Source organism: Salminus brasiliensis, chromosome 6 (assembly GCF_030463535.1).
Source record: "Salminus brasiliensis chromosome 6, fSalBra1.hap2, whole genome shotgun sequence".
NCBI classification, from domain to species: Eukaryota; Metazoa; Chordata; class Actinopteri; order Characiformes; family Bryconidae; genus Salminus; species Salminus brasiliensis.
The window spans coordinates 14,379,713-14,407,439 of NC_132883.1; the positions used below are offsets into that span (position 1 = coordinate 14,379,713).

At 40.9% G+C, this 27,727-nt stretch overlaps 1 protein-coding gene across 1 annotated transcript; it reads left to right on the top strand.

Moving 5' to 3' along the window:
- Positions 1 to 27,659, top strand: kcnc4 (potassium voltage-gated channel, Shaw-related subfamily, member 4). The gene is made up of 5 exons (XM_072681785.1): positions 1 to 226; positions 357 to 1,385; positions 17,144 to 18,080; positions 19,081 to 19,275; positions 25,393 to 27,659. The coding sequence occupies exons 2-5, from the start codon at positions 720 to 722 to the stop codon at positions 25,458 to 25,460; spliced, it is 1,866 nt and encodes a 621-aa protein (XP_072537886.1). The 5' UTR covers positions 1 to 226; positions 357 to 719; the 3' UTR covers positions 25,461 to 27,659.
- Positions 27,660 to 27,727: the final 68 nt, after the last annotated feature.

Here is a 27,727-nt window from a genome sequence, read left to right on the forward strand (position 1 = left end):
CGCCTGACTGAGCTGAGGGAGGATACTTCAGGAGATGCAACAGATCTTTTCCCAACAAACTGCCATCGTCTCGTCCTCTGCCAGCTTTCCCGATCCGGAAAACAGGATGGATTTTTCTTAGCAGCGTTGACGACGTTCTCACTGTACGGGTGCGTGTGTGTGTGTTTGTGTGTGTGTGTGGAGACGCCTGCGCTCTTTAACACTTCGAGATGCGAGCGCAGCTGAGGTGAGGGTTCTTCATAAAGTTGGCAGCTGGTGGCAGCTCTGAAAATACTCGAAATAAGTCGAAGGCTGGTTTTGACATATGACGATGCATATCTAACTTTGACGCTCTCTCGTGCCTGTGCTCTCTCCAGGGTGCGTAAAACTGTATGATGGGGCTTTTGCGCTGAAGGTGGTGAAACATGGACCTTTGATGCTAAGCGCCTGGAAGGACAGCTTGAAATTGTAGACCAACAGCTGGGAAAGCGCACAGCTCTCCACCCGTTTCCAGCACCTGTCCTCTGGTGTGGTTTGGTTGCAGTCGACTGGAAAAGCATCAGGTGGTTTGTGACATGTCCCCCAAGGCCTCCGGCACCCATGTGGTCGTGGTGATCGCACCATGCTGACGCTCGTCGCGGCGCGTCCATCGCGTGGCTCCTCTCGCTCATCGTGCAGATGATAGACGTTGGTAAGCGCACCCGTTTCGCCATCGGCCAGCGGCCCGCCCGTCCAAATCTATGATCAGCTCGGTGTGTGTTTCGTCGTACCGCGGACGCAAGTCGGGCAACAAACCTCCGTCCAAAACATGTCTGAAGGAAGAGATGGCCAGGGCCGAGGACTCGGACAAGATCATCCTCAACGTGGGCGGAACGCGCCACGAGACGTACAAGAGCACGCTTAGGAGCCTGCCGGGCACGCGGCTCGCGTGGCTCGCCGAGCCGGACGCGCGGGGTGGGGACGCCGCGGGAGCGCGCGCCTCCGCCACCACCACCACCACCTCCACCACCACGACCACCGCCACTGTCACCACCACTACCACCACCACCAACGAGTTCTTCTTCGACCGCCACCCGGCCATCTTCGCCTACGTGCTCAACTACTACCGCACGGGCAAGCTGCACTGCCCGGCCGACGTGTGCGGGCCGCTCTTCGAGGAGGAGCTCGCCTTCTGGGGCATCGATGAGACGGACGTGGAGCCGTGCTGCTGGATGACGTACCGGCAGCACCGCGACGCCGAGGAGGCGCTCGACATCTTCGAGCCGCCCGAGCCAGACACCGACGCCGACGACGACGAGCGCCTGGGCATTGAGGACGCGCCCGAGCGCGCGCGCGGCCGCTTCGCCTCCTGTCAGCCTAAGATATGGGCTCTTTTCGAGGACCCGTACAGCTCCCGAGCGGCCAGGGTAAGACAGTGACCGAAACCGATCCAGAAAAGGCCAGTTCTGAGTGACCAAACCGTGGGAGAAGTTCCCGTTACGCGCGCGAGCAACAGGTGCCACAACGGCATGGTAGACTAATAAGGGCGTAAAACAGGCAGGTTACCTTTAGAAGTAATGCCTGTCTCGCAGACGGAGTGGTCAGATATGGCTTTGTGCTGTGCGTAATGACCAAATACGAAAGCACCGCACTTTAATGGAAACACGGTTCAGCACCAAACTATTTACAGCAGCTGGACGGAAAGCAGGCACAGAGACAGATGAGCTGTCACACACAGGGCGCGCAGCTGTAAAAATCAGATTACACACAGTTGCACCGTGAGCTGCCTAGAATCAACCGTCCCTAAAGCAGCACAGAGATTCATATATAACATTATATAGGTTTCAAAGTAAAGCATAGATATGTATATTTCAAGAAAAGAGATTCATATTATACGTAAAACACAGCAATGCACACATATTCATACTGTAAGTAATACACAGATTCATATTTCATAGTCATATTGTCTGTAATACACAGGTTAATAAGCCACAAACATTCTTATTATATGAATGTACATATTCATAGATTCATATTGCACAAAGATTTATACAATGCACAGATTCGTACTGCACAGAGATTTATATTACACATAGATTCAAACTGCATAGAGTCATATTATAATAATGCACAGATCATACTGCATAGAGTCATATTATAATAATGCACACATCATACTGCACAGAGATTCATATTACACATAGATTCAAACTGCATAGAGTCATATTATAATAATGCACAGATCATACTGCACAGAGATTCATATTACACATAAATTCAAACTGCATAGAGTCATATTATAATAATGCACACATCATACTGCACAGAGATTCATATTACACATAGATTCAAACTGCATAGAGTCATATTATAATAATGCACAGATCATACTGCACAGAGATTCATATTACACATAGATTCAAACTGCATAGAGTCATATTATAATAATGCACACATCATACTGCACAGAGATTCATATTACACATAGATTCACACTGCATAGAGTCATATTATAATAATGCACAGATCATACTGCACAGAGATTCATGTTACACAGATTCATATTTTAAAATGTCATATTATAATAATACACATATTCCTGCTACACAGAGATTTTTACACATAGTTGCATGCTGCAGAGATTCACAATGTAATGACAAAGAATTACTCTTCACAGAGATTCATTATAATGCACAGATTCATACTGCAGAGAGATGTATAAGTAGTACTCATACTGCACATATTCATATGGTAACTAACATATTCATACTGCTCAGGTTTATACACACACACACACACACACACACACACACATATATATATATATATATATATAGGTTTATATGGTACAGATATATGAGCTTCATAATATAGCAATGCACAGATTTTCACTGTAACACACAGGTGCTTCTACAATGTTGACTCATAGAACATTTTATACAGCCAAAAAAATCTTTTTTTTTTGTGAGAGTGATTGCTTTTTGTTCTGTGATCTAAAAGGTGAGGCAGGAGTGCTGGGGAGAAGCCATTACTCTGGCCTTAGGCTGGAGCACAGAGCTCCCCTGTGGTAAATTAAAGACTTTCCACCTCGCCGATCGACTTTGTGCTGAGATAGTGTCACGGGTATTCATATGCCTGCAAAGAGCAGCTGTGACAGAGAGAGAGAGAGATAGGTCCTGTAGTGCCTGTATGTGTCTGTGTGGACACCTCAGAGTCTATCAGATTGAGACAAGCCAGAGCTGTCACACACAAAGGACTCTAAAGCCACTGTTGTAATGTAAATCACTGCCACTGTGTCTCTCAGTTTGGCCTGTGTCTCTACAGCCCTGCTGTACGTTCTGCACACTCCACGCATTAGCAACACCGCAACACATTTTCCTGTGTTTAGTAATATCCTAAATCCTATTTCAGTCTGAGGTCTCTCAGTGCAGTTCGCACCACATTAGTGTAATCTCCGGCCACACACAGACAGACAGTTCAGTCGGACACTGCTCAGCTTCTCAGTTCGACCGATACTGAGAACACCTACCACAGGCTATGTCTCTCAAATGAACATCAGTCATGAATAATATTATGAGTACTATTTTAAGACTCAGCAAGGGGCAGGTGCCATTTCTGGCGCCTCCTATGAAGCTATTTCTTATGCATTTGTGTAATTGCGTGTAAAATCTTCATTACCGTTTGAGGTTTTTTGGTCCCAGGATCTGATTTCCCGTGGGCTATTAGCATGCTCAACTGTTTGTGCGTATTTCTGTTTTGGTTACAACTAATGGAGTCTCGTCAAAGACGCCGAACGCACGGAGGCAAATTTCAAGGTTGGATTCAGTTGCATCAAATTGCATTGCATTGGTGTGAGCCAGTGCATGAGAGACAAAAAGAATTAGACCAGGCTTGAGTTAAAAAGCTTTTTATTGAGCATTCAAATTGATTGTACTACGGACAGTTTGGCATTTTGGATAATCTATTTTAAACAGGAAATGTCTTTTCCTCTGTATGAGAGCTGGTAATTGAAATAATAGATCTCTCAGGGTTTTAACCCTTTCTTAGGGGCTTAACCACTAAAATGCACAGTTTTTATTAACCTACATCATCAGGATTCCTTCATTCAAAAACAAAACAGAGGAAAACAGAGCTGTAAAAATAGGCAAATTCAAAGTCCCAAAACTGTTACTAAAATGTCATTTCATTTACACCTTCAGAATGTTCACACACCCAGCCCACTAGCAAAAGCTCTTAGAGACTAAATGAAACAGCTACTTTGGGAGAACATAGAAGTGAGGCTAAAGAAAATAAAATCTGACCAGGTGAAGCACTGCTCAATAAAGCTAAAAGCTAACCATGTCAGACCCCAGTACAATCTCTTTACCCATCAAAAGAACCGACAACACTATCCAGTAAGATTTGGGAGTAAGTTGAGAAAAAATCTTACAGTTACAGTCTTAAAGCAACATTACGTAGCATTTATTAATTCAAATAATAGATTCAAAATCATATACATTCTCCACTGTCCTGTAATAGGAAGTGCAGCGCTACACCGTATCTTTGCTACTCTGGGCTCAGCACGCTATTAACTACAATATGTAACTCTGGTGAAGCGGCAGGCAGGACAATGCATGGGAAAACATATTTGTATAAAATACTGTCAAAATACTCCACCATGACAGCCAGCATGCTTCTTTTACTTCAAATGCTAGTTCTGTATTTCCCAGCTTGTCCAGAAATGCAAAAAAGGCTTAAAGCGCCACCACTGTAGAGGGAGCCCAGGAGCAAGAAATGCCAATTATCGCAAAACGCTGCTTTAAAAGCTAAGATATGCTATGCTATGTTAGGCTAGACTTGGCTTGGCTATGGTATGCTGGTGTGGGCCACTGTGGTGATATAAACCAGCCACTGTTAGCAGAGCTTATCCTTTTTCCTCAAAAGCCCTTCATAAAAGGAAAAACATTTGGAGGCATTTGGAATTTCATTTGGAGGCAAAATAACAGGGTTGTAAATGGGATCTGAGCTTTTTCCTTCACAGCCATAGTAAGTCACACACTTACTATTTTAACATCAAATAACAACTTAAAATACTGAATAATAACAGTTGGTAATTTTTTATAGTTATAGGAAAAATTCACCAAATTTTCTAAATGTTAAAATAATTCAATTGTTAGAATTCAACAATTCAACAAAGTCATTCAGAGTGGTTTGGTGTGAAATGCTTCAAAATAGAGAAACGAGTCAGAATTCTAGATGGGGTGATGGGAACTAGTCATCGGAAGCGTTTAAAACACATTAAACACGACCCGTCCCGCATCTCATCCCGCAGTGCTCCTCACTCAGCGCTGCTTCACCTTAACACACGTACATTTGCACTGTTACTTTGCAATCACTCCCTCCCCTCTGTTTCTCTTCCCCTAATTAATTCAGATGGACATCATGTGAGCAAGCATGGCAGTCTGCAGTAGGGTTGAGCCCTCTTGAAAAACAAGTAATGAGAGAGAGGGAGAGAGAGAGAGAGAGCAAGCTCACTGATTATGATACAATCTCTTATGATACTGTATATAAAACCCAGCACATTCTAACGTCTCAGGAATGCCATGGAACAGATGTACGGCGGATCCTGCCCTGGTCAAGTCTGTTTGTCTGTTTGCTTTGCCACCTGCGGTCTCTGGCCCTCTCCTGTTCATTTCTGGTGCATTATGGGCCAGAGGGCTCATGTTTCTTGAATAGCTGCTTCCCAGGCTGACTAATGCTGTTAGAAGCAGAATTCAGAAGGTTAATCAGTCTGTAAGAAGTGTCGTAAATCAGACGAGAGAGAGGGGGAAAGGGGGGAGAGAGAAAGAGACACACACTCTCACACGTTGAGGGAGGAAGGTGAAAAGACGTTGTCGGTTGGGTTTCTCAATAGAGGACATTTTGAAAGAATATTGGTTTGGATTAAAATATATTTAAAAAGCTTTACTTTACTATATTCTTGCTTAATTTTGCAAAACATTTATTGTTATTTATATAAGGTAGAAGGTAGTGGTAAACCAAAAAGAAAAAAAAAGAACTTAACTTATTGAGCATTTTAAGTTGTGCACTGCTGTGTAGATAGTAAGTATGTGACGTTGGCTGGGGCGGAAATGCCCAGACTCCGATAAAAGCCTGTTGTTTCAACAAACTGTTAAAACTATTATGGTATTATGGTTTTGTGACTTAAAGTAGAAAAAAAGTACTGCTTTTGTTGGCTGGTTTCTGGTGTCGTGACACATCCTGTCCCCCTGGACACATCCTATGCCCTCTGACACTTGCTTTACCTATAGTTGTCCCTTCTCTGGTGGGCTCAGCTTTAGTTTTTAGCCTTTGAGCATTTTTAGCCACTCCCTGAAGTGATTTGTCATCTGGTCTGTGCTTTCCCCTTCTTTGGTTGTTTGAGCGTTATCTTTTGGCCTTTTTAGCCTCACTGCCATATTCTCCTAGAGTTACTGGAGCCTTGTAAACATTTAAAAAACCATTTAACCCTGGGGCAGTTTTCACTTGTGGGCTGGATGTAAGGAAACATAATGAGTCAAGACTATTGCGTAACAGTTTTAAGGTTCAACTGTGTTTGAGGTTCACAGTATGACACTAATGCATTATTTAACTATGCCAAGATCAGTACAGTTTTCCATTAAGTTTACCTTTACAGAACCAATGAAACAGACAAGAAGAACCAAAGCTGCACGTACTGAACTGTCTGGGTTCATCAGGGTAGAGGAGCCATATCTACAGTATTTAACCAATTCAATTTCCCAAAAGTGATGACATTCAAAACAGGCAAAAATGCAAACTACATGATACCAAAAAGTGGTTTTAGGAAGAACTGATAACGGTTTAAAAATATTTGATGCTTTTTTGTACATTTCAATTTTTTACACTGTTTAAATGTTGGTGACGTAGCGCTTTCAGTATTTTTTAAAGTGCAAAGTTTACTATATATTATATCATTATTTTATCATTTATTGAATTACATAATTTACTATATATGTTGTTTTTTTGAGTGCATGGTGTGTGGCTTCATTTGTTCTTTAAAGGATCGTCTATTCACTGATTTTTTTTTTTTTTGCACATTTGTGTTTAAAACTCAACCATTTACACCACTGCGGTAGCGCACTCTTGCCTCCAGCCAGCGGATCTCCCAATCCTCCCTTTTTTCAGTGCTTGTCTATGTTCATTACATTGAGCATCATATTTGTTTGTCTATTTGCCTGTCTGTGATTTAGAGGTACAGTTAACGCCATTGCTCCAGAAGTTATTCCCACACTTTTAGCCGTGATGTGATTTTAATTGGACATTCTATAGCATGAGAATTTCATCCACTTTGATAGCTGGTTCTGCCGCTTGAGAAACTGACACTGAAACTACACGGTTGTTTGTGTGTGTTGTTGCTCTTGTTTTAGCCTTACCTCATTATTATTGTGTTCATGGCTTGACCGAGCAGTAATTAATCACCGGCTGGGTAATTGGCTACAGCATAAGGAGCACTCTCCTATTGGCTGCTCTGTTTGCTGTTCGTATGTCTTGCTGAAATGATCCTGAGCCAGGTGTCTGCTCGCCGCAGAATGAAAGAATGAACCAGCCTGTTGCATTTCATTTGTTGGCATCAAAGCTGCTTTCATCTGTTATAAATACAAATGAACGTGGCAGCTCTCTTTGACTGTTCCAGCCTGCTTTTCTGAAGGCCATTTGAACGGCAGCCACTGTAGTTGCCAACACCAAATGCTGTATTTGCTTCTTTGAGATGAAAAAAAAACACACACACACAAAAAAAAAACATGAACAGTCGCTTCATGGTCATTCGTGTAAAATCCTGCTCGCTACGCTATAGACTGCAGTGAAACACATATAATGGTGGACAGTAGAGGACAGAATCTGAAAGCTATGGTCTGATCTATATGACCACATAGCGAGCTTTCTGTTTGCATTGGGGCACAACATCCACTCCTCCCATCCGGACAGCATGTCCGAGTGCTTTTTGGCACCCAGGGGAACATGGGGGTTGAATGTGCTCTCATTTACGTAGACAGCAGTGTAAGAGGAACAGGCAGCAATGCATGGTATACTATAAGTCCATTTCTAGTCATTAACAGCCACTTAGGTCGTTAGAGAAAACATTAGTGCATAGCTGTTAAAAGGCACCATTTGGAGTGCTCATGTGGAGGTTCCAGCATCAAGCATGAAGAAATGTTGGGCTCCTTTAACCTGCTTGAACTCTGCAGAAGCTTCAGAGCAGAAATGGCTTTTAGACAGTGCTGAAGTACAGTCTTGTGTGTCAATGATGAAGTTTCCTTTTGTACACATATATATATATATTTTTTTACCTTACAACACCTGTGTGTACCCCTCCGCTATCAACGTATTTCAAAAGTTACTTTAGGCCAAAACCTTATTACAGATCTATTGCGTTTAGAAGCATTAATGTGTTGGACATTATCTCAACTATTGTTGTATATTATAGGTTTTTACCCGCAAATCCACTTATGTCTACACTCTTTATAACTTCAGTGTGAATGGGTGAAGCTACATGACTACATTAAATAGGCAAATATATAGATGCATTGCTTTTTCTGACATCACATATAAAATATACATATAAAATATGCCCCCTTTAAATATGGTGGACCTAACATTGGTTTTGATAGAATAAACTGTACAGACCAAGTCTTGGATTTGAAACACACCCTATTGGAAAGCTGCTGCTACTGCTGGCAAGGGTTCAAACCAAATGACATCGTTTAAAAAACGTCCTTTTTAATTGTAAACTTAACGTCATGGTAACTCTCTGTGTGAAATAGTACACAGTGGCGAAGACTGGTAGGTCCACAGATGTGTCTGCAGACAAGTATATGCGCAGCGATCCCATATGTCTTACACTTATCTTTATGTATGGGCATACACACACACACACACACACACACACACACACACACACACACACACACACACGTACACACACACTCAGACAGAACCATGCACAGCCCTTTGTGTACTGTATGTTATAATTAGTCCTTGCAGGAGCCTTTTATGAGCACGATGATGGCGTCTTCTTGCTGTGCCAGATGTTTGTCACCATCATTCCCAAAGTGCTTTGGAAAGGGCTGTAGGCAGCTCCCCCACTGTCTGTTTAGCGGTGGTATAAACCATTTGGCGGTTAGATAAACGTAGTGCTGCGGGTGGCGGCCCCGCCCCCAGGCTTGAAGCTCTGCAGCTGCTGTTTAGGCTCCTCCCACTGCTTTAGGCTGCATGTATAGGGCATTTTTATGTCCATTAAAACACACACCTGTTGCAATGGCTTTACGTAGCGCATGGAAACATGCTCTATTGTCCGTACAATGGAAAAAAAAAGGTTTACTGGTAATGAATTTTGCACATAGAATCCTCAGAGAAGTAAACGTTTTAGCACTGCTAAGATGTATCAGGGATGCTCATATTACGAACTGTAGGCCTAAATTGGATTTGACTATGGGATCTTTAGCCGTGATAGCTGCTATCGCACCCTGTGATAAACAGAACTGTTCCAAACCTGATACAGTTTCTAATGTTTACACTTTCCTCCCAGATGTCACTGGATAATAACGAGTCCATAAGTAAGGCCATAACGAGTCAAGCTATGAATTTTGGCACGTGCAAAGTAAGGCTGCCACACACTGAAATGATATTATACCACCAGTAACTTCAACAAAATAAATAAAAAATGAGTAAGCTTTGTCTAATGACTTAAGCTAAGTGTCTTTGACAGTAGTACAGTAGTATAGGAGATCTCCACTAAACTGCATATATCAGTCCAGAATGTCTCATTATAGAAACTGTTACTAAAATAAAGTGAGTTTATTTCAGTATGTATTAGCAGCTCAGCTTAGCTAAACTGTGCGGCTGTATTATTTATACAAACACAAAGATTGGATCGGTAGCGGCTGATGCTGGCACGGGTTGGACTGGGGGGCACAATTAGTTTCCTAGTGTGAATAGCTAAGCATGTAAGAGATTGCATGATTTAAAAAAAATGACACTTTAATATAACAGGAAGCAAGATTTTTTATCCTTAACAAAAATGTCAGAAAGCAGAAGTTTGGACATCCTGCATTGTCAATACTTAGAAACACCTCCTTTGGCACATCTTTCGTAGCAGGCTAAGAGTCTTTCATTTCTTAATTGTGGATTTTTTTACTCTTCTGAATCACATTTGGTAGTTAATTAAATGTATTTTTCCCTCTACCAGTGAAATGTTTCTTGTGCCACTGGCTGCAACACAAGCTGCTTAACAATTGGAAATGTGTCCTTTTCATGACATACAGCAACCTTTGCTCGCTGCAGGCAAAAAGTTAAATTTGAGGACATGTTTAGCTAATTTATTTCCCCCAATAATTGATAAAAGTCTAATGGCTTCAACTGTCTTGAAGGAATGTGAAACACTGGTTCAGGAAGGCTAACAGACAAAGCTTGACTGAGCTGAATTGCGTTCTACACTTCAGAATACTCTACTGTATTCATTAACATGTAATACATGTTTTCACTGACTTCAATTACGTGGAATTTACCTTTAAAACTCCCAGCAGTGATGCTGATTTGTGTTAACTGCCAGTGGTTTCATCCACAACCCTCATGTCAATAATACTTATAAGCCTTATTGTAGTGAAATTCATGAAGGCGTCTCTTGATTGTAGACTTTGACAATATACGCCTACCTCCTCAAGAGTGTTCTTGACTTGACTAGATTTTGTAAAGGGGCTTTTTTTCACTAAGAATTCTTTGTTCTTCTACTTTAGTTGTCGTCTGCGGTTTTCCAGGCCTTTGCTGCTGCTGAGCTCGCCAGTGTATTCCTTTTCATTTAGAATGTACCAAATTGTTAATTTTGCCATTCCTGCCATTTCTCTGATAGGTTTGCTTCAATTTTTCAGTCTAAAGGATGGCCTCTTGTACTTGCATCAACAAGTAAAAGGGTGTTCCCTAAATACCAATCCTATACTTCTGCAATCAACTGCAGACATTTGGGCTCCTTAATTTGTCATGAACTAATATGGAAACAGGTCACCATTCAGTCAATTTATCAGTCAATTGTCCAATTACTTTTTTTTCTTCTTTTTGTCTCTGTCTTTTATTTTTTACTAATTATGTAAAGCTGCTTTGTGATGACAACAGTTGTAAAAAACGCTGTACAAATAAATCTGACTTGACTTGACTTGACTTTTGAGACTATATAAATTGAGTTAATACTTATGGACCTGACCCTATCTATGTTGCTAACACTGTACAATTAGCTTGTTTGCTTATGGAGAATACGGTAAAGGATGGCTCATCTAACTGTACATGACTTTTCTCTACATCTCTGTTGAGCAGTGCCTGTGGCTTTTACATCACTGAACTCCCAAATGTGCTTCATGAGGGGTAATGAAAGGTTAATGCAGAGCAGTTGGGAATGGAGTGTCCTTGTTGACAGTCTGATCCCGTCCTGGGATTCTTGGTCACCTGAGGAACAGCTGCTCTTCTGTTTTGCTCACAGGTCTTAAGTGCAGATGTCACTTTAGCCAAGGGTTCTGTGGAAACCCTGCCCTCTGTGCCCCAGCATTATATGAAACTTCTCTCAAAGTTACACAGATCATTTGTTGCCATCATGATCCACAGTCGAGGTCAGCTGGGCCTGCTCAGCATTTTTAGCCATGCCTTAATTGCATCATGCAGTAAATCTCCCTGGAAGCATCTGCCCGTGTTGTGTTTCACTGCTCATTTATTTTCCTTTCATTTGTCTGTATGTATTCTTTAAGAAGACTAACCCAGGCAGAGGCAGGCTTGTTAATGGGAGCAGGAATCACAGAATGAGCAACAGGTGCATAACCTGCTGAGTAATATCCCTGTGTGATCAGCGGCAGAGTGAGGTACAGGGCTGGAATAATGAACAGCTGGCATGAGAGACAGCATGTGCAGCTGCGCCCACACACACAGGGACACATAGGGTGGTGTGTCTGTCAGTCCCTGCTCTGGGCATTTTTCTTGTGTGTGTGTGTGTGTGTGTGTGTGTGCGCGCGCTTCTGCTAGTCCGGGTATTGATGACTGAGCCCAGATTAGAAACATCTGGACATGTCGACCTTGACCAGGCATCGTGTGTCTGTATGTGTAGAGAAGCTTTTCTGCGATAACAGCTGCATACTCTGGCCTACTGCTGCTGTATTTTTTATGGTGTTTTTGTGACTTGATCGTATACACACGTTTATGTTATCCTAGTCAAGTGACAGTATGATTAAGTTAATTTAAAGATACTGTAGAATGCATTTATTGATTATTTTAAATTGATACTTGATGTATAAATAGCAAGTATGTCACTTAGGTTGGGTCAAAAAATGCCAAAATGCAGCTATTTACAACCCTGTTACTTTACCTTAGAATGAAACACGCTGATTTTCCTTATATAATTTGCAAACGAAAACAATGTTGTTTGATAGCTCACAGGGGCCACATAACATAGCATATCCTAGCGTAGCCTAGCCTAGTCGCCCTGTAACATGAACACATAGTGTTGCTGTCCTGATGGTGTCTTCTGGACGTGATGTGCAGGTAACTAGCTGAAAAGATTGTAGGTGTTCAGCTGGGTTAACTTTTAGCCTAGCACCCATTTGCCCCCCCCCCCCCCCCCCCCACTGATGGTGAAGTTCATCAGTGAAATGAACTGCACCATCAGTGGTTGTAGTAGTAGTAGTTCATGACTCCTTTAACAAGCCATTTATCGTGCTCAATGTGCATTAAGTAAAAATTTAATTAATACCCAGTCTACTATAAACGTTTGGTTATTTCTGACAGGACTGTCCATAGCACGTCTGTTTTCTAGGGATTTATACAACAGCATATCTGATAACCCAAGCAGATGTGCAGAATGTATTTTGAGCTCTTTTAACAACTGTAAACATCATTTAGGTTGTTTTTAGCCCAATCAGTGCGAGGTTCGGATAATGGTGTTACACATTACACTTACTGAAATGTGAGAACTGTTTGATGTCACTACTGTCCATTTTCTCATTAGAGCCTACGTGTGGTTCCTTCATTGTTTATCTAGTCATGGCAGAGAGTACAGCACATTACTGCCAGAAGCTCCGAAAGGATTGTTGTAGAGATGTTGTAAGCCTGTTTTCCAATCCAAATTACTAGATTCTTGTTGGCAGTCAAATTGAACCTTGTCATCATCATTCTTAGTTCCAATTTCAGCACAGATTTATATGTTTACAAATGGCAATATAATTATAATATAATTGCAAATATGGCTACATTTCAAATTGAGTGTATTATATAGCATTGTTTTGTTATAAAAATACCCCAAAACACAATTTGAGGACATTTATTAAATTACGAATGGTATTTAAAATACTGTTGATGTTGGTACTAAATCTCTTTTTGTCATTTTTTGTATCTTTTTGTATCACTTCTTGTCCTTTATGTTGTGTAAATATTCAATGATAAATATTCTTCCATTGGGTGAAAGAGTGGGGTTAGGGTAGCTCTAATTTAAAGGTCTTAAATAGTAAGTGCTTTTTAGTTAGGTTAGGTTTAGTTTAAGTTAGGTTGGGGAATCACCCCGTTATGATTTTATTTGTGTTTTCTATTTGTTTTTACTGTGTATCGTTTTTCTTTAGCCTCTTTTTATTCTCACTGTTTAATTTCTTCTTAAAAATCAACCTGGCTGTTTATTAAAAAGGCTATATTTCATATTTTATGCCATTGTTATATAGTATATCTGCTTATCTGTCATGTTTAAGAATTAAAGAATATCTGAACAACATAACTTTATATCTGGATTATAGGTCACTAGCAAACCTGAAGTGAAACTAATACATTTTGTTAGGCTACAAAATTACAACTAATGAGACCTGGCTTTTTCCCAACCTTTCCAAGATAAAAGTTAAAATTCCACACTTGCAGACTGAAATGTTTCCAATAGGTCTGAGGTCTGCTTAACTGCATGTTATCTTATTATTATAATGAATGGCTTGATACATTAATAATAAGTACCAGTTAACAGTTGCGATTCTTCTAAAACATCCTTACCTAAATTAGATTATATATTAGGATGTGGATAAAATGTGAAACTGGAACTTCTGAATGCTAAAACACAATACAGAAGCTTCTGAGTGTGTAGGGCAGGAGCGTATATTTAGACAGCTGCCGAGAGAGGAAGAATAGAGGTGCAGGCATTGTCTGCATGACATGGTCAATAGCAGGATGATGGATGCTCTATTGGGCTTTCTGTTTCAAAGCAAACCCAGAATCAGGCTGAATCAAGGCTGTTGGTACTTAGTTGCTGGGGCTGTAAAACTCAACTGATTTAAAGTGCTTCTGTCACCATGATTATCAATTAGGGGTTTGAGCTGAGGACATGTGTAAACACAAACAAACCTGATCGCATCAAGCGCCATGTGGTGCCCACGGGCCTGTCGCTCTCATTACGAGGACACGTCCCCTACTGTGAAGCACAAGCGTGGTGTCTTTGCCATAGCCTCTCCACTTGTTCTCTTTCTCCCCCCTTCTCCATTCATTCACTCCGTCTCTCTTTTTCTCTTCCTGCACTCCTCTCTTCCTTCAGGATGCATTTTGTTGTCTCTGATCCAGCTAACATTCATTCAGAGAGATAGCCACAGCATGCTAACCTAGTTAGGGATGAGTAATGGGTGCTATTTCCTGAAACCATCAGCCTACTGGTGTTAGCTTGACAGACACAATAGCATTAAATACGCTTAGTCTGTGGGCCTTTTATTTGTTTTTTGGCTTTTACAGCTTTTAAAGCCCCAGTCTCTCATTTCTTTCTAATTCAGATTATCTTGCTCTTGTGTGCCAACAGTTTACAGGTGTACAGTAAACCCAATGAATACTTTTTCAATGTCGAGTAAATTACCCGTGTATTTCTTCATAGTGTAGCATTCGATCACTTCCTTGTTTCCGCTTGCACTTAGGTATATCTGTGTGTTCAGTCACATGACTTCTGTCTTGCACTACATGTCAGTGTCTAGGGGTCAAGTCTTAAGTCTCTGGGTGTGAGGCTGAGTCAAGTCTCTGTTAATTTAAGTCAAGTATTTTAGGATGCTAGTCCCAGAGTTAAGCCCCTGGTAGCGAATCTGAGTGAGTCTTTAGAGGACAAATTCAAGGGGGTAAAGTCAGGCTTCTGAGGTGCGAGTCTTGAGTTGAACATATAGTTTGTGGATGCAAGGCAGGGTCAAGTCTTGAGTCTCAGATGCAAGTCTAATTCGAGTCTTGTTTCGCTTGTTGCGAGTCCAAGTTGAGTCTCAAGTCTCTGGGTTGTGTGTCTGAGTTGAGTCTTGGGGGTACGAGTCTGAGTTGAGTGTATAGTCTCTGAATGCAAGGCAGGGTCAAGTCTTGAGTCTCTGGTTCAGAGTCTGAATCAAGTCTTGAGTCTCTGGTTACGAGTCTGAGCTGAGTGTAAAGTCTTTGGGTGTGAGGCCAGGTTATATCTTGAGTTTTGGTTGCGAGTCTGAGTCAAATCTTGAGCCTCTGGTTGTGAGTCTGAGTCGAGTCTTGAATCTCTGGTTGCGAGTCCTAGTCAAGTATTAAGTCTCTGGTTGCGAGTCTGAGTCAAGGATTGAGTCTCTGGTTTCTAGTCTGAGTCAAGTCTCAAGACTATGGTTACGAGTCTAAGCCAAGAGTAAGGTCTTTGGATGTAAGGCCAGGTTGTGTCTTGAGTTACTAGCTGTGAGTCTGAGTTAAGTCTCAGGGATACACATCTGAGTCTCTATTTGCAAGCCAACGCCGAGTCTCTAGGGTGTGAGTCTGAGTGAAGTCTCTGGGGTGCAAGTCCGAGGAGGATTCTGTGTGGTGTATGATTATTTGTGATGGCTTTTGGTGGCATGGTCATACCAGTGGTTGCACATAAATGCTCATTTGTTTAATGAAACACCCTCATTACTATCATACAGCATTTTTAAAGAGCCTAAAGACTCTGTGGTTATTGACTTAAAAGACTTTAAGTCAATAACCACAGCTTCAAAATTGCAATCATTCCAGCAATGCTAACTATAGGCTACACCAGTAGACCTCCATGTTTTTTTCTGCTAATTTTGCCAGAAACTTTCCATAGCCGGGGTATTCACCTGGTGATTAGCATTAAAAAGAGAGGCCACTTTGATGCCATCTGTTGTGTGCATCTTTATTTTTTGCGTCTCTTTGTCTTATTATTACTGTTGCTGTTGAACTGAACTGAAGGCCTTCCTGCTGTGCCTGACTAACCTACAGAGGCTGTAATTGTTTGAGCTTACAGAGAATTGTTTTCCACACAGCATGGCTCAGTGCGTGTCATTGCTTTGATTAGTTTACCTCGAGAGATAGTTCTGTGGAAGATGTTTTCCTATTTTTGCTAATAAATGATTTGACAATAAAAAAATAACACAGTAATGGTTTTGAACAGAAGCTACCAAGTCAGAGTTGTTTACAGTTGGGGGGGAGGGGATGACAGGAACTAGACATCTGATGCATTTAATGTCTAAATGCTTATAATTAAAGCATAAAAAAAAAGTATTATATACATTGCCTAATTCCTTATTTACTCATTTACAGTTTTGACCTAAAACATACTATATGGCCAAAGGTATTGGGACACCTGTTCATAAATTGTTTCTTCTGAAATCAAAAGTATTAAACAAGTTTATCCAGGGAAGGCTTTCTGTAGATTTTGCAACACTGTTGTCAGGATTTGATAGTATTTAGCAAAAAAGCGTGTTATAGAGTTTAGCTGAACACCACCCCACCTCATATATCTGGCATTAGACATGGTGCCAATAGGTTTATGTTTATCTGTTCCAGAGAGTCCTATTCAATTGGCAGTACTTTTCTATAGGGACTAAACAAGCTGTGCCTGTGCATTTGCACATCTGTATTGGCAATGGGCACAAGTTAAAGTAGCTGAATGCATTTATTCATTTGGACATAAAATGTATTTTTTAAAACCACAGATGTTTTTGTAAGGCAGAATTTTAATCATTTGTTAAATCAGCATTACATATAAAAACTTGGGTGACAGGTTTCTACACAGTTGTAGTAATGGAATATGAGTTCAGATCAAATCAGTATGTTAATCAGTATCTTAATTATGCAGAACTTCTATTTTCTTTAGGTGGACATGTAATAACCCTCTTGATCCAGATGTGACTTCTCTAATCTGCAAACTTTGTGTTTTTGTGTCTTACAGATCGTTGCCTTTGTATCTCTCTTTTTCATTCTGGTGTCCATCACCAACTTCTGTCTGGAGACCCACGAGGCCTTCAATGACCTCCAGAACCGTACTGAGGAGATTCCTGATGGCAACACCACGAAAGTGGTGGTCACACTAGAAGTGGTGACCAAGCCTGTGCTCACCCTAGTAGAGGGCATCTGTGTGGTGTGGTTTACCTTCGAGTTCCTAGTACGCATCATCTGCTGTCCTAACAAGCTCGTCTTCATTAAGAACCTTCTAAACATCATTGACTTTGTGGCCATTCTGCCCTTCTACCTAGAGTTGAGTCTGAGCGGACTCTCTTCCAAAGCTGCCACGGATGTGCTTGGGTTCTTGCGTGTGGTGCGTTTCGTGCGGATTCTGCGGATCTTCAAGTTGACTAGACATTTCGTGGGGTTGAGGGTGCTTGGCCACACCCTGCGAGCCAGCGTTAATGAGTTCTGCCTCCTCATTATCTTCCTTGCCCTTGGTGTCCTCATCTTTGCCACCATGATCTACTACGCTGAGCGCATTGGCGCTAACCCAACTGACCCTCGTGGCAGCAATCACACTCATTTTAAGAACATTCCAATCAGCTTCTGGTGGGCAGTGGTCACCATGACAACCCTGGGGTATGGGGACATGTTCCCTCAGACCTGGCTGGGTATGATGGTTGGGGCTCTGTGTGCGATAGCGGGTGTGCTGACCATCGCAATGCCTGTCCCTGTTATTGTGAACAATTTCGGAATGTACTACTCCCTGGCCATGGCCAAACAGAAGCTGCCAAAGAAGAAAAAGAGGCACCTCCCCAACCCTGATGCGGTGCTGGACTCGGCATCATTCGGAAAATCAGAGAGCAACTCGCACAGGAACAGCACGCAAAGTGACACATGTCCGCTTGCACCTGAGGAGAACATTGTGAGGAACCGCTCAGGTAAATTTTTGATATTAGAATGAGCGATAGAAATAGATACTTGCAGACTTTTACAAAGGTCCGTCCTTCATTTATTTAATTTACAGTCAATACAGCTTATATGGAGTACAGTATATAGAGTAGAGTATATAGAAGCCTCAACAATTAAAAACAATAGCAAGTATTTCAGTATTTAGTGTGTCCACTCTTTACATTTATTAGAGCTTCAATTCTTTTCTTCTGGAGTTTATTTGATTTTTCAACACCTTTTTTACAATCCAAGGGTTCCACAGGGTTCAATTGTAGGGCCTATGATTTTAATTTTAATAGCACTGTAGTTATGAAAGTTTCATAACTTCATAACAGAGTTTTCTTCTTTCGTTTTTTTCAACACCGAAAAAAGTGTTGTTTTTTTGCTTTTTACCATCCGAGTAATCCAAACACATTCAACAATGTTAAGGTCTGGACTCTGGGGTTGTCAGCCCATTGTTCAGACAACACCAGCAGCTTTTTGTTTGTCTTCTCGATGAGCTCTACATCCTAGCATTGACTTGTTTTCTCACATTGGAAGGATGGACTGAAACGCATGGATTTGTTGGAAATGAAAAATGAAAGATAAAAGCTCATCTAAGAGGGATAGTTTTAAAGGTCTGACAGGTCTGGCATGGTTGCTAGGAGTCCCCTTTTCTCTGAATCGTCTCTATATTCTGTGTATAATTATTTCTGTAACTTTAATTTTAGTCTTGGTTTTATTCCACTTATTTTTCATCAACTTTCTCCTTCCTTTTGCAAGTGAATTATACTATATACCTTAAAATGTGTATCTACCCAATTATCTGCTGGAAATGAACTTAATGGCTGTTTTGACTGGACATTTAATAAATAAAATTGACATGGTATTTTACATACAGACCATTTCAGGATTATTAATGAAACTGAACTAAATCCCCTTTCTCTTGATAAGCAGCATAAACATTAGCACTGACAACCTGTGCCCTTTTCTTCTTTGTTTTCCTATCAGACTCAAAGCAGAATGGGGATGCTAATGCGGCTCTGTCAGATGAGGAGGGCTGCAGCCTGACCCAGCCTCTTTCCCCCAGTGAGAGGTGGTCCCTACGCCGCTCACGAAACCGAGACAAGGGCAAGAAAGAGGGCACTTGCTTTCTTCTGACCTCTGGAGACTTCTCTTGTGGAGCTGATCCCGCTGACTGCGCAGGTACAGCAACCAGACCACATCACAGATGAGGCGTACAGTAACTTGGGTGCTGCCTGCCAGGGTTAAACACCGGAAGAAAGAACAAAATAGTGCAATAAAATAGGTTTGTTTAGCACAAATAAATAACATCTTATCCATTTAATATTTTGGAACTTATAGATTCCTGACTAGTCCAGGGTGGAATGATAACTGCATATTTTATAATGTAATGCAAATGTGGGGCTTGAATACAAAAAATGCAGCCCTGTTTTTTACAAGTATGCATAAATACAACTGCAGATTATGTAGACTAAGGTCTATATAGAATAAAGTTGATTCTGAGAGTGTCAATAAGAGGTTAGTCATCATGAGTGGAACAGGGATATAACTGGTCAGCTTTTATCAAAAAGTACTTTTATTGTTTTAATTAAAAGTAAAAAAGCATTATTTTAAGTAATTACTTTAATTACTTCAATTACTTCAAGATAATTTGTTTATCTTGTGTTATCATATATCAAATATCATACGAATTGAGTTTCCAGGGGCTCTCAAGTGGTACAACTGCTTACATTTATATATAAGAATTGGCTGAGAGTCCAAGACAGCATCACTGACCTCACTCAAAAGTCTGGAAGTTCCATCAGCTGTTAAATGTGGTTCTTATCGAAAGTTAATGTACATCCCAGGAAAACAAGCCACTGCTAAACTATATGCTGATTTATACCTCTATAAAAAAAGAATTGCCATGAGCAATTGCTACGAGTGCCCAGACCAAAATGTGATGTGCTGGCTAGTATTTACTTTTCAGAACTGAAGATGCCCTTTAGGGAATGTGAACTTGTTATGTGGTGGGCACATTTTTTAGGGAAAATAAGTTTTGAAAGAATATTTCACCCTGCAGGCCCCATCTGTAGATTGGCAAAAGAGGATCAAAAACTTGATAAATGAAGCCGACCAAATGTTCCCAGACTGGTGTTTTCACACCATTTGTGTTTGTTAAGAAGGACTAGTCTGAAAACATGCAGAAAGTTGGAATGTTATAAAACATGATGTATAGAGTGTCATTAGGAGATCTTAAAACCTGACTTTGGAAGAAAGGCGTGATGGTGTGCAGGGATGATGCATAAACATTTATATAAGTCCAGACAGGCAGTGCATTGGTGATATCTTGGCCTTGCACTGTAATAAAGAGGCCAGTATAGTGACATTTTTCATGTAATGTGACATGACAACGCAAAATGTGAATTTAGAGGCTGTGTGGTCAGATCTGCTGGCATTTGTGCTTTAGCAACTGAAGATATGGAGAAGTTTTTTCATTTTCTTTAGCATATTTTGTGGAGCCCCGTAGGGTCTAATTAGGGTCTAAAATAGGGTCTAACACCCTAAAAAGTGTAGTTTTTCTGCTTTTTACCATCTGAGTAATCCAAACACATTCAACAATGTTAAAGTCTGGACTCTGGGGTTGTCAGCCCATTGTTCAGACAACACCAGCAGCTTTTTGTTTAAAGAAGTGAAGAATTAAAGTGTGGCTTACATACAGGGTCTAAGGTGCATATTGGCATCCGCCCATTACAATATTTAGTGTTTTTGACTTGAAACAGTGCTTCAGCAGAATCTGAATAACATCTTATCCAACCATACTGATGTTATGTTGTGGTTCCTCCCCTTTCATAGAAGACTCAAGCAAAGGCCGAGAAACCTGTTCAGACATGCTGTGACGGTTGATTTCTGGTCTGTTTGAAAGGCTGTGTAATTTCCCCTGCCAGTGCTGAGACAGATGCACTTGGAGAATCGATAGAAGACTGGACGGCAGCAGTGGTGGCAGCTGTGGCCTTGTCAGAAAATGAACAGCGATTAAGGGCACTGACTCCATGACCAGACCTTTGGATGCTGTTCTGTCATTAGACATGCAATTGCCAAATTTACAGATCTATACTAAGAAAGGCCTTCAGGTCCATTAAATGCAGTGAAACTGAGAAAAACATCTTCAGCGTTCTGTTTTTGTGTATCCAAACAGGTTCAATCAGGTTCAATTGTCAGTCAATATCAGAGCGATTTACCTACAGCATAGGTGACTGAATAAAAGCTTTCAGCGTTGGCATCAAAGATGTGTCAAGGTTTGAGGTTGCTTTTGCTGCCTGGAAGCCTTGAAATCATTGATGGAACAGTGAATTTAAAGGTGTGTTTAAACACTTTACAGGAGAATGTAAGGGCAGCAGTCCATGACTACAAGCTGAAGAGACACTGGGTGATGCAACAAGAGAATGACCCAAAGCACACCAGGAAATCAACTAAAGAAGTGTTGAAAAGGAAAAAGATGGCTCAGAGTGGTCCAGTGATGATGCCACTTTGATTCAAGGATTGCTTGTTCTATTCCTGGGTAATGCTGCTTGCCATCAGCAGCCAAAGTCAAAGAGAGCACAATTGGCCTTGCTCTCTCAGGGGTGGGTTGATGGCACTACCTCCCCACATCATTCCTAGTGTGGTGTTGGTCAGCACAGGTGCCTGTTGTATCCAAGCAGAAGAGGTAATGGCTAGCTTCACATGTGTTGGAGAAGACTTGCTAGCCTGCACGCCCCTATTGTTGGGTGCATTGCCAGTGATAGGGAAAGTTCACATGAACAGGGATTAGGTAATTGGCCTTCCATATTGGCTACAGAATGGGGTAAAATTTGAAATAAATAATAAAAAATAAGATGTGTGTTTTGGAATAGCCAAGTTAAAGCCCTGACTCTATCTGATGACATGCTGTGCATGCAAGGCACTCCAGATATATTAATGACCTGTAACATATCTGCAATAAGAAATGGTCTAAATTTGCTCTTCAGTGTTTGCAAATCTTATTTGCAGCCACAGGAAACGTTTTAGATGGCGGATCTACAGGTTGCTCATTTCAGTGGTTCACTTGCTAGCTTGCTTTGTGTGTATTTACTCAATGTGCTCAACAAAAGACATGAACAGTACAACGGTTATAATTGCTATATATTAGTTCATTTAGATTGGACCAGATTTTATAAATAATCAATACAGAAATCTTGGTACTTTCAAAGAGTTCACTTACTTGTTCTTGAAACTGTACATCATTATTGCTACATAGTAATAGTCTTTTTCTGTTATAATATGAAAAAGTAATCTGGGAGGATTTTAGGGGATTTGCAGCTCAAGTTCCCATCTAAACATCTGACACTGCCTTATTAATTAAGGTTTATTCTTAGCTCTAGCTGTCTGATATTGGCCAACTGTGTACAGTACTTCATAAGCCTATAAGTATGCATCTAATTCCAGATTATATTGCACTGTTTGGGTTATTTCTATAATGATTCTAGTTGTTTAGTCTTGTTTTATTTCAGTTTGTCACATTTTCCACTTGATCTTTAGGAAGCAAAGGCCCTGCAAATATAATTGCTCCCCCTTTTCAAAGTGTAAAAACTCAGGAAGTGCTCGTATGTCACAGCCATGTCTTGCAGAAAGCTGCTTTTTACCCATAAATAGCGTGCCTGATTAGCATGTGCATTTGAGCAGCGCTGGCGGTTTCAGGCTGCCTCCTTTCTGATGGGAGCGTAATGATGTGGCAGAGCAGTCAGCTACCTCTGAAACACATCATCAGCAGGCACGGCAGCAGCGTGAGTTGCAGACGTGCTTCTGGTCTCGAGTGACATCTCCATTTTAATTGCTGCTAATTGGCCTTCATAAGCGGCACGGGTGAACCTCAAGGCCTTTCTCTGGATCACTTCTGTGTTGCGGGAGCCTGTGCACTGTCTGCAAGGGCCAGAGGTGGTCTGGTTTAAATCAGCTGTGCACCAGAGAGCAGGAGTGTATCTCTGTGTACATTCTTATTTGAATGCATCTGGGCTGGTAGACTCTAGAGCGCTGTTCAGTTTTACAAACAGAATTTTGCAGTTATCTCCAGCATATCAAATTGTTTAGGAATGACATTGGGGTTGCTGTAATACAAATATGCAGGGACATTACAGCTGCTCTGACCTAGGTTCTGACCTCATATAGAGGGTTTGACCTGCTGCAAAAACCTTGAGACCTCTTTCAAGATCTAGGGAGGGAGTCTATTCTGGTGTTAAGCTCTGTCTGGAACCTTTTTACTTTCCAGACTAAGTAAATGGTTTGGAGACAGAGCTATTGTTGTGTGATTTGGGAAATGTGACATCCGTTTGTTTATCAATGAGATGCGACTTAAAAATTAGATCTTGCAAACATCTCATCAGGAAGTATTTATTTACTCAGTAAAAATTAATAATAGAATAAATACAAATAATATTAATACCAAATGGATGCTTTTACATCACTATGTTTGTTATCTCTAGAGCTCTCCTCATTGGAGTCTGGTATTATTTACAGTTGTAAATAACAGTTGTACACCTGTTTTGGTAAATCAAAGCTTAATGATGTTAAATCAGGTGAGCTTGTGATGGAACTGAACAAAACCACATGTTGACTGGAGAGCGTCCAGGGGAAATCCCGAGTCAAACTTTCTTCTTCAAACTAGTTCATAAGATCTCCACTACACTGTTTAAGACTAAGATCCTTGAGGAATGTCTGGAAATTCCTCAATTTGAAACTGTGGAGGAACCTCGTAAGGTGTGTTGGAATAAAGCAGTCGAGGCTTGAGGATTGAGGGTCATACACATACAGTGCTCAGAGTGAATCCTGTCTCATCTCCATTCGTATATAAGTTAAGCTCTGGTCGTTGGTTCCTTACCTTGTATGGTACTAAACGATGTGATTGGTTAATACTTTGTTGCTGAGCGCTGAGTAAATTATCTTATATGGTTACATATCAAGCGTTTGCAACACAACAGGGAGGTGCGCTCTCTATCTTAAGCTGATACTACTTCAGGCCCAACCGCAAGGAAGGGGGAACGTCTTATTCAGATGTTTCCTGTTATCGCTGTTATATATACTTCTTAGAACATTCTGCTACTTGTACTCACACAAATAAGCTGCTTAGAGACCATTACTTTAGCAATGGTTACATAGGAGTCATAGGATCACAATATAAAATAAAATTCCTTCACAGGTGCTTTCAGGAACCTTTGAGGGACATTTTTCTTCTAAACACCTTTTTTTGAAGTATTGGAGAGATAAATGATGTCTCTATGTTTAAATGATATAATAATTAATAATGTGCTTTGGTGGCTAATAGATCTGTGTATGCAATGCCGTCAGCTTTAGTTTTCTAGATATAATGATTGTATGATTATATTAGACACAATCATCTGGGTTCATAGGGTAACGCTACTGAATGTAGTCAGCTGCCTGCGGAAAAAGGTTCAGTCTAAGGCTTGAAGATTGCAATCACAAAAAAAACAGGCAAGGAACCGGATAGATCACTATAAAAGTCGAGATCTACACCAAGACAGCAAATAATTAACAGCCAAGAGCCAAGACTAGAACCGAAAACTAAGCTAAGTAAAAATACAAACATGGTAAAAACAGTCAGATAGCAAAACAAAACCAACCATTTGGTATGTTGCTGGAAAACAGTAGTAATACTTCACAAGGTAAAGAACAAAACAAACAAAGGTTACAAACATGCTTAAAAATAAAGGTACTGCAAAGTGTTCTTAATTGATGCCATAGAAGAACCACTTTTGGTTCCATAAAGAACCTATTTTTTATTGTTAAAAAAGCCCTTGAGTGTTCTTCACACTCACACATCTCTATTACAAACATGGTTCCTTATGGAACCAAAAGTGGTTTCTCTATGGCACCAATTGAGAACACTTTGTAGCACCCTTATTTTAAGGACTGTCTGGTCAGGCAACATAGACAGCTGAAAACTGTTAGTACTCTGAAAACCAGAAACATGAGACAGAACAGTGATTGGTGGTGTTGAGTGTCACGTGATCCCCTAATACTTGTAGGGACTTGGAGTTCTTTTCGTAGTCTGTTCATTAGAAAACACTGGCCTGCAAAGGGTTCCGGTTTACAGTAAATGAGTCGTATATGGCGTGACACAAAGAAAATACGACCCAGTAGAAACTCACTCTGGTCCTGCTGTAACCGTATTGCTGTCAGGATGTGAGGGTTTTATCACAGTAGAGATCTCCCTGATAAACTAATCCAGTTTGAATATGACTGTATTTACTGTGCTCTCTCGTCTTTTTCTTATCTTTGTTGCAGAGACCTGCAAAGATGCCCTCACTACTGCAGCCAGCTATAGCCAGCCTGAAGTAACTACCTTGACCTGAAGCACCATGTGCACCATGATGATGGAGCCTCCGGACCTCTTCAGCAGTGACGGGAGAGGGGGGAGAGGGTCACTCTTTCTTTTAGCCATCACAGCCATTCGTTATGTTCCCTTCTCATAATGGACAATGGTCACTCGTCTGCTAAAAGTATATGTAATGCTTTTGATGGTCTTTTCACATACATCTACTCGTCCTCATGCATCTCAGCATGTCTTTGCATGACCTAGCTCTCTATATGTCAAACCTGCCATATGTCAGATCAGGCATAACATTGGTGTAGGCTATGTATTAATTTGAACATACTCTGTGATGTCTTATCCGAAGTGGCTTCTCACGTTGGGCCTCGTTCACCAATGTCTTCCTTAGAATTTTTGTCAATTTGTTCTTGAGTCTACGTGTCAGACAAAACGTCTAGGTCAGATTCATGATGTGCTTTGTAACTGTAGAATTGTTCACAGCTATGCTTGTATAGTGATGGATCCCACTGTCTCGTAAACGGAACAAATCCCAAATCAGAAAACACTGGTAAAGGTCAGAATCCTGGTAAAAAAACTGTGTAATTATCTGTGGATAATTAAGGCCCAGTGTCGCTAACAGCATCGCATTGTTCCACATGAGCAATATTTCCTTTTGATCTTCAGGACCTTATGCACGTTTTCCGAGGTGTACACTGTCACATATCAGAGGTGTGTTGTCAAAAATGCAAACACAAACTCACGAGGCGTGACGTGGAATTACAATAGAAGCTGTGTGTTGGTAATTGTATCACATTGATCTACGTCTAGAAATGATCGCCCTCCTTACGTTACAAATTGGGAGCTCGGCTTTGTTTTGAAGACAGCATAACAGTCGGAGCAGGCCTGTGTCTGATCAGCATCATACCACAGCCCTGCTAGAGAGACAGCAGAGCTGCTCACTGGGCCCTGCAAAACACACTGGAATTGAAGAAGGTGCTTCTAAGAAGCCTTTTGTTTCTTGAAAGCTTAGAAGCTCCCAAAGGAATTTTGATTAATTTCTCTTACTTTTTTGAAAAATGGGTTATTTAAGGAATAAAAAATGTATTTGATACCCCTCCATTAAAGAGTGTAGAATCGCTCTGGGTTTAATGGCTACAAGCGAAACCTCCACCGATCGGTTCCCTACAAAATAAGCTTGTATCATAACTCACGTTCGTTTTTTCTAGGACCATTTGCAATGTCACTGGTTGAAAGGGGACCAAGCACCATTGTGGTCTGTGTGAGTGTGTATGTGTCACTGTGTGTGTGTATGTGTGTGTTACCTAAGTGGACTACCTAAACCTCCTTCATGGGTAAACATGCTATAATCTGCCCCAGTTGTGCCTACTGTCATGTAATGGAGAAAAAAAATTTATGTTTTCTGAGAAGTGAATGTGATCGATACGTCCTCCATATTCGAACACATGGACAGAAGTATATGGTTGCTGTCACGCAAAAACCTCCCAAATGTCAACTTAACAGGAGAAGGAAAAAGCCTTTTCCTTTCAATGAAAGCTTTCAATGGAATTCAATGCAAAGATTCTATTTTCTGGAGCATTTCTATTGGTTCATCGACATAATGCAAAGAACGACGGCCAGATTCAAATTATGTCCAAAAAAATGGACATACAAGGTTTTTGTGTTACAGCAATGATTTAGTGTATGCTCTCTTGAAAAAGAGAGACAATCCTATAGCCTTTCTGGATTTCTTTCAGTATATAGTGTGCCATAGTTGCCTTATGTTTAAGAAGCAGAACAGACTCTTAGTTCCATTTACCAACGTAAAGCCCCGCGTTTAAATTAGGAAGTGCAACCTGTAAATAAAGCACAGTCATATGTAGCACAGTATGTTAGGTCTATGCGTATGTTATAAACTTCGTCTAATCTTGCCACAAATGCATTGTAATCTGCTATTACAGTAACTATAGTGCTATATGAGATAAACAGAGATTATTTTTTCTATTGTATTTATCTGTAACGCTGCTTCCCCCACAACATCTCTGTATGTTCTTCTGGGGGGAGACGCCACACACCATTAAGAGGTATAGGATTGTATGGTACAGTACAGTAACTGTTAATGAAACTGTATAAACTGTGAGTCTATGGTGATGATGTTAATATATTGTATCATGTAGGCATGTGTTTCTATGCACCTCTGAAGGAATACAAATAAAAAAAGAGAACTATTCCCCATATGCTGAAAGCTGCCGTGTCGCTCTTAATCTGTAATCTCTGCTCTTTCTGTTTTAAAGGCTTTGTGTAGACTCCAGC